This window comes from Rhipicephalus microplus, chromosome X (genome assembly GCF_043290135.1).
Source record: "Rhipicephalus microplus isolate Deutch F79 chromosome X, USDA_Rmic, whole genome shotgun sequence".
In the NCBI taxonomy this organism is placed as follows: Eukaryota; Metazoa; Arthropoda; class Arachnida; order Ixodida; family Ixodidae; genus Rhipicephalus; species Rhipicephalus microplus.
In genome coordinates, this window is record NC_134710.1 from 60,162,425 (window position 1) to 60,175,744 (window position 13,320).

The following is a 13,320-nucleotide window of genomic DNA, read 5'->3' on the forward strand; positions in this document are numbered from 1 at the left end:
CCCAGCGGCGGCAAGACCTGCTCTCCACTGTACCAAACAATAAAATCTATTTTGTTTTTTTTTTTTTTGCTTGTCGGGTCCTTTTTCTTACAGTTGCGGCATAAAAAGTAACAGTGATACAGTTGCAAGTTACTCTTAACTTCAAGTAACTAGTTAGTGGTAACACATTACTAGTAACTTGTTACTGTCTAAGACTGCACTCTGGTATTAATATGTATGGCTAGGGCACGTGTGATTGTATATCATATGCATTGAATTGTGAATAGGCATATTCGAAACTCAAGAGTAATGGTAGACTTTTTTTTTTCATTGCAAAAGCAAATATATGGACACTCCAGGCACATTCTTGCTGTCACCATGAGATTTTGTGGTGACCTCACCATGAAGCCTAAATGAATAGCATCACCCCACAAATTGTATGTCCTGTACGTTAGTGAAAGCATGCAAGGAGTATGATGATTGTGGCTCAGGTGGAGAGAAAACATGCTGGCCATCTTCATCACACGAAAGATGCATGAAAGGGTATCTCAAAGTTGAGGGGGAGGGGAATCTCTGGGGCTTCGGCAGTAAATGAGCATTTTGACCCGCCAAACATGGTCGCCTGCAATTGGACGCCCCATATCTATACAGGGATCAGTAGACAGCTGATATTTTTATAGAGGTTGTGTTTTTATCGCAGCATTTGTGTTCAAGTCATGAACAACTCATAGGTAGCTTCGCTCAGTGCAATGACCACGTTTCTTTACTCTATAATTTTGAGTTGTGCCAGGTTGCTTAATAAAGGAGTGAGCTGTTGGGCTTGCTTTGTATAACATTTGCATTTGTTGCTTTTGCATTTATAGCATTGGCCTTTTCGTGACAATGTAAATGTTTTATGCAATGCATAGTTTGCATTACTGCACCAAGGAGACATATTTTTTTTATAGCAAGCAACCCCGACACCTCTTTTCGAGCTTTTGAACCTTTGTGACAGGCAACAGAATGCAAAAATGTGCTCTGTTTTATGTCATTTTTGTACACAGGCAGCCAATCCAGGAGCATCACTGAGTGACTTTGTGCGCTGGTACTCTCCACGTGACTGGGTTGCACCATTAGTGGACCAGACAACTGGACAAGTGATAGAAGAGGGCCACTTGAGTCATCGTATGCAGCTACCAGGGAACACTTGGCAGGAGGTTTGGGAGACTGCACGTCCTATGCCTGCACATAGGCAGAAACGCCTTTTTGATGACACCAAGGAAGCAGAGAAGGTTTGTCAATCCTGCATGCTTCGAAGCTGTGCATAAAAAAAGCTAATCTGGAACAGTTCAAATAGCAAAAGGAGGCCACCTGCAAGTGATGAACATTTTTCTGATGGCTTGAAATTATCACACACATAAAAAAAAAGAACGTGCTGCTGTGCAGTCTTGCACGGGAAGTGGTGCTTGGGGTCAGCAACAGCACCTCCTAATACTGAATAATTTGTAACTATGGTTATAGGAATAGCTTCAAAAGACTGGTTGCATTTACGGAACAGCCGATGTATGTAGCAATTAGTGCGTAGCCATTTGCGAGGGTATTTACTTCTGAATCTCGCAGTATATAAAGCTGCACTTATTGTGTGTTATCGTGCATCATATATCAAAGCTAAGGTGCTCCAGATGTTCATTCTTTAATTGCATGGGAATCATGTGAGCAAGATAGCCTGCATGAGAAATCTAACGCCCTTTTATGCCTGTATTTATTGTACATGTCTTTTTCATGTGCACCCTTTCATTTTGTGGCACATTTGATAAGCAATGAATAAAGAGGCCGTGCAACACTTTTCAAGTAGCCATGAAATAGATTCACTACTATAAAGGAGCTTATTGCCTCACAAAATTACCACCGAAAAAGTTTTTATAATCCGTCCAGTACAAGCAGAGAGCAGAGTTACAAAGATTCGTCGCATGCTGCATTCTCTTCTCTCGTGCCGAAAAAAGTGCTGGAAGCTAAGCAGGGAGGGATGGCACGAGAAAAGAAAATATGTCACGTGCGCCTCGTGACTTTAAAAACTTCTTCTCTCTCATTTTTTCTCTTCAAATACTTGGATTTTTAGTGCATCGCGCATGCGTGGACAAGTCGCAGCCTTCCACAGTAGCTCTCGTAACGACCGAGCGTGCCATGCTCAAAGCGACCAATGGCTGATACAATGGCTGTGACATATGATTTTGAGCTTGTAGCGTCATTTGTCGAGAGAAGAGAAAGCAAGTTTTAGCTGACTTCAAAAATTCATCTGGCACCCCCAGATAGATACAAAGCTGCTGGCATAAAAGATGCTTTTTAGGCCAGTGTTAGAGTATGCATATATTGCTTGGTTTCTGTGTACAAAAGAACTAATCGCAAGAATAGGATGGGTGCAGAGGAAGGCAGTGAGGTCTGTTTACAATAAACTTAATGAATTCTCCTATCGACTTACTAAATAAAGCTTGTCTAATAATGCTACAAAGTAGGGCAAAAATATCAAGACTAGTTTCTGTTTCAATAAATTTATGGTGACATAAACATCGACACGTCAAAACTGATCTCTTTCAGCCATTCTAGGTTGACACATTGCAGGCACTCACAAACACTTAATGAATACACTTCGAATTCAAATTGCTTTAAATATTTATACTTCCCGCAAACCATAAGAGAATGTAATCGAGTCGTCCTGTTACTGATGCCTCATCTTTAAATGTGTTCTTAGAAGGATAGAAGAAAATGTACATGCTGAGCAGTTTCTGTGAACTTAATAGTTTTTCTGTTCGTTTTTGTCTCCTTGTAACTTGTATTATGTATGCTCTCCCTTCAATGGTCTCCTTGCGAGATCGGCAGCACTATTGCTAAGTAAATAAATGAAAAATTTCAGGCCGCATGCTGCGCTATAGTATTTGGCTCGCGTGTTCTCAGGAGCCTCTACTACCGATTGGCAGCATTTCATGACCATGCTCAGAAAGTGTTGCAGCACCCCTTTAAAGGGACCCCTGGCAGTGAAAGTTTTCTTTGCGACTCTTTTACCGCAACTTGTAGCTTTGTGCCTGGTTATCTCAAAATTGAATCCTAAATGCTCTAATGCATCATACAATGAATGCTAGCATTGTTATTGACAATAATTTTGCATCAATTCAAAATGCCCAGCTACATACCATAAGAAACTAGGGCCTCGCAGCGGAGTAGCACTTGAGACTACGTGTGGTAAGCTTCATTGATGCTGAATACGCCATTTTCAAATTGGGGCACCCGCATGCAGTGCACAATGAAATGATGTGGGTGCTTTGACTGTGTCCCCCTCAAAGAAAGAAAATCATTCCTCGCGTAAGTAGCCGAGACCACCTTGAGAGTAGCCTGACAACAGAGCGAAAGGGGTGACGAACAATTGTCGTGGCTGGGTATCAGTTAGAGTATTGTGCACACCTCGCAAATGTTCTTTGGCGTCGACTATACTCATTTTACTTGTGAAACGTCACATGGGGTCTCAAACCCTGTCAAACCCTGGGGGATATCGCGAGGTGTTGCAAAATCAGATGAGCAGAGCACTCACGCTTACTTTAAAACCAAACTGAAATAGCTCAAAGCTAACATCCGGCACTAACAATCGGTAAGAAGTTTCCCCATATACAGAACAATCAAACAGCACAAGCATCTTGAAGTTTCGTTTTTGGTGTCAGGGGTCTTTTTACCGCAGTGGTGGTGTCCTGTTTATCTTTGCAATTATAGGATAACGCAATTTTATTCTTACTTTTACACATGCCGACAGAATTGTGCTGTGACATTGATGAAAGAAAAAGCTTTTCCACATAATGGGTTGGAAGTTGCTGTACAACCTGCAACGGTAGTGTTCTCATTAAGCTGAGTGTTCTCAGCATAGATGACCTAATGCTATTGCTGATTTCAAGCATATAAAGTTTACAGTGCAAAAATTAGTTTAAAGCATCAACAGGCAAAAATTTGCAAGCTCAGCATAGATGACCTAATGCTATTGCTGATTTCAAGCATATAAAGTTTACAGTGCAAAAATTAGTTTAAAGCATCAACAGGCAAAAATTTGCAAGCTGTTCAGAAATTTTCAGCTGACTGTACATCGGTAGCCTCTCTCTTTTCTCTCATGCAAACACACCTGTGCATTCACACGAAATATGAGTGGCAGCTCAGTGCTCGTATTTAAAGTGGCCCCAATACTGCAAGCCAGTGCCATCATAATAAAAAAAAGGTAAACTGAACACTGTTCAAGATACTGATATTTTAGGTTTTCTCAGTGCTGCATTGCAGATTTCGGGAGCCCCTTAGACTATGGCACAGTCCCAAGTAACCACAGATATCCGGTAGGCATACGACGGGACGTACATTTCGGATATTCCGGGCCTTCATAAGATGTTCGCGAATGTACACTGTACGTACGATGGCCATACATCAGATGTACAAAGCTAACAAATTTGTATGTTCGCTTGACTTCCCTCTAGGACAGCCAACGTTGACATTGACAGGCCCTTCGAGTGTGAGTGAGTGAGTTAGTGAGTGTGTGTGTTTGTGTGTGTGTGAGAGAGAGAGAAAGAGAGAGAGAAAGAAACCTTTCATGTGAACAACATACCCACACAGTCTCGAAGGCCCGTCTTTATTCCGCAGGAGCTTTTCTGCCGCAAATGAAGTCCAAGCGGGCTTTGACTTCATTATCAACATATATCAAAACTAAGAAGCACATAACGCACAGTCCGCAGCCGCGATTGTGAAAATGTGCACATAGTCTTACGAGATGTCAGTGTTCAATGTCCTTCCGCCTTCAAATGCAATGACTTCTTAGGCGGCAGCAATTGCTTCTTTGCGGATTGATTAAATCATTAGCAACAGACCCGATTCGTACATGTTTATAGCAATGTTATTCTAGTAACCCCAATACGTACATACAAACAAGCACAGGAGAAAAACTATTGGGTGTTGCACACACTTCTAAGGAATGTCCTCGTCAATGGGTTAACAGCAAGTAATGTGCGAGCAAATGAAGAACTGGAAGCATTCCACGTACTAGCAAGGCTTATACAAATGATGGACAATAGTTAACGCATGATAAGAATAGATAAATGTTCTACATATGGCCTTATTTGTGCCGTGCGAGTAAGCGGGGTTGCTGCTGCTTGCTGTGGTAATCTCTGCCGAAAACAGTGGTGGGCTCGTTTCACGTTTCGGTGTTTCTTGTAGAAAAGTCATCCTTCGTAACTCTACATAATGCTGTTGATGTCCACACGGGCACTCTTGAAAAAAAATCTGCCTTCTGCTGCTCTGAGCCTCGGAGACCGGCTCAGCATACATACATGTGATGCGACACGAACGCCCTCCTTTCCTGCGCTCCTTCTCGCTGCGCGCCGCTGGCCGAGCAGGTTTCAGGACAATAGGCAGAATAGCGCGTGTTTCCTCCCAACACATCCAAAGGGGCATGGCCAGCATGATGTGTACGTTCAAGGAATCTGAGCAACTGCGGTGCACTGCTTGTTGAGAAGTGTAGAGGCTGGCACATGAAAGTTGGCCTACATGATGATAGCTATGACGAGCTCGATCTGCACTTTTGTCAATTCACATGTGATAATAACACTAATTACGTTGCTTCTTATGACCTACGATACACATATTGAATCCATTAAAAAAACAGCCACACGGGACATGGATTTTCACAGTACATCCATTGGCTATCCGTCTTGGATACCATACGGCCGGCCATTTGTATTTATAATGGACAGCCAGCGGATATCCGTGGTTACTTGGGGTGTTGCTGCTGCTTATATTGAACATGACTGTACGTTTCATTTTGTGCCCTCCAGTAATTAGCTGTTTTATGCAGACATTGGACAGAAACGAAACAGTAAGAAAAAAAGAAATTTTACTTTATCATTGCGATTGTCTGCTATTCCTTCCTTGTCTTATGCCAGTTAATGCAAAATTCTGCTTATCTTCATGCACCACTCAGTTCTTCAATACACCTTAGCAAACATTGACATTTACATCTCATAAAATCTTGTTATGCATCATCTGTATCCAGTGGCGTATCAACTCTTTCGCGGGTGGAGGGGCAGGCCTACCTCACTCATCTGTTGGAATATATATATATATATATATATATATTTAGCGAGAGAGAACTTCATTGACGTGCTCGCACTTTGATATAAATCTGCAAACACACAGGTGAAGCGACGCGCTATTTTAGATACCACGTAGTTCAATCACACTTTCAAAGACCGAGGCCAAGGAATGGCGCCCTTAGCCCGATTTCTGCATCTAATATGCGGTGCTCATCTTGCTATCATGCCTCCCTCTCTCTCTAATTATGTTTAGGCGGTTAACATCTACAGATACCACAATAGCTTGTTCAATAAATCTGTCGGAGATGTTAGTCGTCGGGATGGAGGTGTACCAGGTGTCACTGTGGATACATCCACGTTGAATTGGGCTATAGCTGCCAAAACCAAAACATACATTCGGTAAACTCTCATTTATCAATGTACAGTAAATATTCAATTACCTCTGTAAAGGTGCGTTTTACTGCTGCTATAGCTTCAGCTTCCAAGTTACCATAAGCAAGGCTGATCAGGTTTATCAGAGACTAAATCGAAAATAATTTTTAGTGTTTCAGTGCAGGAAAACGATTTGTCACCCTCATCGGCTCGCAACAGCTTCGACAGAGCAGTGGCGATGATATAGTGTATTCAAAGAAAATTATTTTCCGGTAGCAGCAAATGATTTTTACCGGTCCATAAAAAGTTTGCTCATTCCAATTCGTAACTGCATCAACAAGTCAAGGCAGAATAAAAGCATAAGCAAGAGATGTAATATTATAGAACCCCTGTTCAGCACTTGCCTGCTCTGCAATACAACAGCACAAGATGCGAATATGTCGCATAGGCGACCTGCACCACAAATAACCTACAAGGAAAATCATCACAGCGGAAATGTTTCAAAGCTTCACTATGCTATAACATTGCCTCGTAACATTTTCGTTCTCCCATAAGAACATAATTGAGTTATTACTATTGTGACGAAAACTTCGCCTTACTTTTTGGTTTCCTTGCTGTGCAGCCAAGAGTGACCATTGTCGAAAGGTCGGGGGGCTCAGCCCCCCCACCCCAACCTTTCTCAGTGGGGCAGGCTCGCAGCCCCCTTGCCCCCCCCCCCCCCCGGCTGATACACCTATGTCTGTATTGTAGTAAAATATTTCATGCAGGTGCTGTATTTCCTCCTGTCACTGCATCCTGCTGAGATGGTGAAGCTCTTGATGCCCATTTTAATCCACTGTGCTTTAGCACACATCATTGATCATGGTAAGAACATTTATGTCACCATTTTTATTTGACTAAGGGGCTGCTAGATGTGATGATTCAGGATACATGTTTCCATCTCTGCATGTATGTTGTAAGAAACGATGAGTAATTGCAAGTAGATTGGCAGTTGTGATTTTTTATTCTCAAAGTACAACACTGGCAATGTCAACATCGCCATCAACAGTGTTACAGCTGGGGCTGTTATCATGCAGAAGAAGCCCGCAAAAGTTGCAGTAAGATGCACATAATTTGTTTACTTTGGTTACAACGAAAACTTTTATTCAGCTTCGAATTCAGCGGCAGTAGAAGTGCAGTTGTGGTGGCTGAAAATATGTAACTATGTGCTAAACACTATAGGCAATATTGAGTCAATACAACCGGCGTGTGTAAATAGTGAACTAGTCTTAGCCAGATATTTCAACATGTGACATGTTGGGTAGCCTTGTAGGTACTTTAGACTAATATTGTCACTTCCATGGCCAGCTTTTCTCGCGCTCTGAAAGTAGCTCTAAAGGCAGTTAAAATATCCATCTACATTGATGGCATCTGCATCTGGATCTCGGGGTGCCAACACAAACGTTTGGCCCAGATAGCACAGGGCGCGATTTCAATAATTGAACGCCACTTGTCGACACTAGTCTGTCTTCATTAGTGGAGAAAATTGCCTACATGCTCTTCCTGGGGTTATGGCCACAGCCGCTGGATGAAAGAGCGCACGGTACAGCCTGCCGCGTCGAGCGACTTCCTATGGGAGAGCGCGTGTCAGCCGTAGGGTCAGTTGCGGCTGCTGCAGCGCGACGGGACAGGGACGAAAGGGACAGGAAAACGAGTGGCGGCGGCTCCCTCGGGGCAGCAGCGTTCATGGAAGACAGAGGTGACGCATGTTGCCCGCCTGAAGCCATTTACACGAAAGATGCAAGAACGACTTGCCCAGAGGGCTTCGTCTGAGACAGGAGGAATGATACGAAGTATCACTACCAGGAAAAACAAGGGAAGCGCGGGTAGAGAAGGAAGACGACGTTGCCTCCACTGCGATCCCCCTGAGTGGGTACGAGCCGTGGCGGTGGAGATCATCATCATCATACTGTGATCGCGGACTCAGGGCCCATTAAAAACTCCCATTAAGTTAACTCACCTTGTGTAACAATATTGTCATGACCAAGGAAGATGCTGGTGCTTCGGCGTGCAGGTAGCTAGAGCAAAGAAGAAGAGAACGAAGTCTGAATAAGAACAGCTGGCCCAGGATCGGGTGTTGTCTCTTTTCTCTTCATTACAATGGGGCAGTCCGACAAGTGAACCCTCTGCATAAAGCCACTGGTACGTGTCTTCGTGGTTCGTCGGCAGCGCGGGCTTCTCCATCAATAAACGCCGTTCACGCTTCCTTAGTGATGGGGTCCCACCCGCCGCTTCAGCCACCCTTCAAACCACCTGTGGACGGCGTCCAGGCCTCCCCTGTGGTTCTATGGCATGACCTGATGGACACCCTGCCACCGCTTCACGGCAGGGATCCACACTGGCTTCTGTCCTTTGGGAATGCCGCTCACGCTTCCCATGGCCTTCATTCTCATTGCAGTACTCTTCCAACACACGAGCCGCCACTGAACGCCCTCCAGGCTTCCCTGCTCGTTAATCTCGCTGGCGTAAGTGGTGCAACCGCTACTTATTTGAAGACCGCGATCACTGACTCTTCGGGCTTCACACCCGACACCACCGCGAACCTGCGGCGTACCATCACGTTACTCCACGTCGAGACTAATGAACTTACAGCATCCACCTGTGAGCGAGCTCCTACGATGTTGCCAGCATTATGTGACATTAACGCAGTGTTGGATGTAGCTGCCTCACACGACCTTGAGGCAAGCAAACCGGAGCAACGCAGGGGGCTTCGGTCTTCTCTCATCGAGCTCTCACACCAGCTCGACTGCTTCGCGTCGGTGATCTCTGCGTTGCCACCTGCCACCTCACAATCACCAGCCGTCTGCAAACTACCGGAATTCCACGGGGTCCGGAACGACGCCGACAGCTGGGTGGCAACCGTCAACGCGATAGCAATGCGCGAGGTCTGGACAGAATCTCAAAAATGGACCGTGGCTGTAGACCGTCTTCGGGAAGGTGCAGCGGCGTGGCACCGGTATGAAGGCTTCAAGCAGCAGTCCTGGGTGGAGTGGAGCTCCAAGCTCATAGCTGCCTTCAGCCGGACACTCTCCGATCTCCCTTCCACCACCCAGTTCAACCTGACAACTACCGAGGATAAGGCACAGGAGGGTTTCTACCTCCAGGTTGCAGTTCACTTGAGCTTTCGGACTCTTTGCCGTCGTCCAATTCAAGTTCAGTTCAGCCAAAGACCACTACGAAGACGGGCCACGTGAAGGACGTCACTCAAAGGACATACCCACACTGAACCATCCCGAATGTGCAGTTGTACCCTGCATAAGCTTTGATGATCTTTTGGCTGAACGCTCCGCAGGGTACACTGAAACAGGCTCCAAGGCAGGCATCGCTCTTCCGATGCCAGGTTCCACACCGGGACCCATCTCACGAACTCCCGTGCCAGCAACCAATGTCATTTCCAAGACGGAGCTGTCGGAGACAACCGTGGATAGCAAGGAGACAATCTTAAACCGGGCACCAAGTCATTGGCCAAGCGTGTGAGCTACATCGATGCATTCCAGGCAGAGAGAGCCAGCATCGGCCTTTCTGGCAATATGATGTACGATCTTGCCGACGACGACAAGCACGCCATTCTGACTCCCAACGTACAACCTGAACGTCGTGCAGACCCCCATAAAGTCGTCACCATGGAAATCGCCCCTGATTGTTCAGGCCATGACCAGCTCGGTCAAAACAAGAGCAATAACAGCAAGGAAGCTGCGGGCACGTCGCATCATGATTGTGTCCAGTGGCCTGTGAGCGCTCACACTCACCCTTTGTTGCGCAAGCATTTTCCGGCTCGGCATTCAAATGCGCATAAAAACCACACCACCCCGCTCAGACGACATAAATGTCTACTCGGCAAGCAACGACTGCCCCAACACACCCACTGTCGCCCACCAAATCTCTACACCATGTTACAGCGTCATAAAAACAGACCACTGAGGTACAACCAGTTTCATACCCCCGAGTCTTCATCGACCAAGGTGCGAGCGAATGCCAATGCCCAACGTCAACAACGACACTGTGGGCGACCAAGGCAACAAATACAGCCTCAACATGCCAAGTCACAGCCTAGCCGAGTCCAGCCCAGGCGAGGAAGTCAATGCCACCTGCCAGAACTGTTTTCACCAAGTCTTCCGAACACATCGAACCTTGGATGAGATCAACCGCAGCGACAGAACTTATTCCGCCCATCGGAAAACGCACTGGAAACGTCGCAACATGGCCGAGGTTATAGACCACCGCAACGGGGCAGCCAGTGCCAGCCGCCTGAGTCCACAGCACTTTTTCAAGAGACATCGTGGTGTGCAAAAGAGCGACCAGCTCGAGGCAGCCAGTGCCGACCACCAGAGACGCTTACCCCAGACCGTCACTCCATGTTGCATTGTGGTCCGGGCTGACCACCACGATGCAGCCAAGCCCGCCCACCAGAAACTTTGCCACCAGCTCCGCGCGCGCGCAGTCATGGCCGAGTGTCATAACCAAGGAATACGCTGGCGCTTCGGCGCGCAGGTAGCTAGAGCAAAGAAGAGAAGAACGAAGTCTGAATAAGAACAGCTGGCCCAGGATTAGGTGTTGCCTCTTGTTCTCTGTCTAGTACATCACAATATATATATATATATACACATATACACACACACACACACACACACGGCCGGGTCAAGTGACAACCATGTCCACGTTTTTATTATGTTTACACATCGCAAAACTACGGCTGCTGTAGGGCAGTCGAGTGCACGGGATGTGCCTACGTTTGCGCTAGCACAGGGACCGATTTGTTGACGATACATGGTTGAACAAATAAACAGTAATTAATGACAGAACTGCATGACAGACTGCTAGAAGACAAGCGCATCGGAGTGCTATTGGGATTCGCCAGTGCCCGTGGAGAGGCTAACATGAAAAGACTGAACGAATGGCTTTATTGTTGATAGACACAGAAGGCAAAATTTGGGGGCACAAGCTGGAGCAATTGTCAAGTCGTTTTATTATGCAAAGATGTAAAGACATAAAAAATTATAAAATGTCAGGATGAGCACTGAATTGAGAATAAATAAAATATTTTCATGCATCTTGTTCCGATTATGTGTTCACTGTTGAATTAGTTGCATTATCGTAAGAACGATGGGATGGAAAGAGACTAAAGCATTCAAAAAGGCATGAACGCAAGCAGTTGTGTTCGCCCTTGCAGCATTTCATCGCTCTTTTAGTCTCAAAGTTTTGATATTATTCATTTCATAACTGCTCGCTCAATTGCCAGCATTGAAGTTACAGTCACTGAAATTTCAAAGAGACTCGAGTCCACTGTTATGAGATCGCACATATGCTAAGTATATTTCGTGGCTGTTGCATTTGATACTGCATTGTATGAGTACTAGAGACATGTTTGGAGGAAGTAAAAAGTTTATCTTACTTTGTGTTAAAGGAACCATGGCAACTGCAATCGCTGAGGTATTTTATTCTAAATTGAATGAATAAATCTGAAGCAACATTTTCTGAAGCGAACTACTCATAGTTACTCTAATCAATTTAGATGCATTAGAAAGGTGTAGCTCTTCCAGATCTGTTGGTTGTGATCTTGTATCATCCAAGTAAAATGTGCTCACAATTCTTACTTCTGCGAAAACTGATCGGTGGGCAAGGTTCCATCTCAGGTAAGACAATACCAAAAATTTGCAAGGGCTGCAGATATCTAAAAGCAAGGTTGGTAGTTAGCTGGTGCGCACACGCCAGGCAGATATTAAAAAAAGATTTTGTTGGTCTCACGAAGATGCACGCCGTCAATTGTAACCGCAAGCGCGCCGCGCATGCGATTACGTTAGCGCTCGCGAAAACTGTCCCCCCCCCCCCCCCCCGGTGTTGCCGCAGCGGTGGTTCGGAAACTAGACCTGTAGCGCCTGTTTTGGAGCACACAGCGGGCCGTACCCGTACGCTCTTTCATCCAGCGGCCATGGTATGGCGTAAGTCAATACGCCCGTTGTTGAATATCAGGGGCCACTCGATTCGTTGCGCATGTTCATTTCTTGGGTGTTACCATTGACAATAAGCTACTATGACGATGAGCGGTTGATAGTATTGTGGCTGCATCATTTCAAAGAATCAACACTGTCACACGGCAGGTGTACGCTGGGGTAATAATCTTATGTCTATACTTAAGCTGAATGCTGTGCTCATAACAAGCCACATTCTTTACCAGCTGCCACTGATATCGCCATCAACGAGTCAGCTCGAGGGCTTAGAGGCATGCCTGTAGAATGGGTCTTCGCTTGGCAATGGTAGTTCCTCGGGTGGCATTAAACAAGGAAGTCACTAATGAAGCCGAGTCAATACCACTCTGCCTTTTAGCGTCTCCGGCTTTGCTGATGCAGCCATCAAGACTGGGCGAGCCCTCCACAGGAATGGCCCTTCTTCGGCAACTAAAAGCAAGAACTGACTAACATTTCTACACAGCGCTAAAATTATTTCGACATTTAGGTTTGAAATCGCCTCTACAGAGTGCCTTCAACCAACCATGGTTTTTTTTGTGTGGGCGTTGCCTGTAGCTTCAGGGTTTTAAATTGCCGGCGAAACAATTGTAATTCGAAAATTCATGGCCAAATGACAATAAGCACTTGGGTATATTTGTTCCCATCCAGGACACAAGTTTTATGAAAAATCCAAATCTTTGCTGATCCTGAGAACATGGTTTCTAAATAAATGTTTCCATCTTGTTTTGCATCCTGCACAGTTATATTTTGTAAAACCAAAAGTGCCGTGCATCTACAGAGCAGAAATGTGCATTTGCCTTAGAGCCCATATTCTGGAAGCTTTTAAGCTTTTCTCCCTTAGGATTACTCTGCTTGGTCGCTTTTGTGTCTAAAAT

The 13,320-nt window shown here is 45.4% G+C and overlaps 1 protein-coding gene across 3 annotated transcripts in view; it reads left to right on the top strand.

Moving 5' to 3' along the window:
• Rab3GAP1 (RAB3 GTPase activating protein subunit 1) overlaps positions 1-13,320 on the top strand; it is a 358,494-nt gene that overhangs the window by 287,636 nt on the left and 57,538 nt on the right. For all 3 annotated transcript variants that reach the window (XM_037427224.2, XM_075876887.1, XM_075876886.1), the window contains 2 exons: positions 1,023-1,250; positions 7,208-7,304. In XM_037427224.2, coding sequence (XP_037283121.2) covers positions 1,023-1,250; positions 7,208-7,304 — 325 coding nt within the window. The remainder of the gene's footprint in view (positions 1-1,022; positions 1,251-7,207; positions 7,305-13,320) is intronic.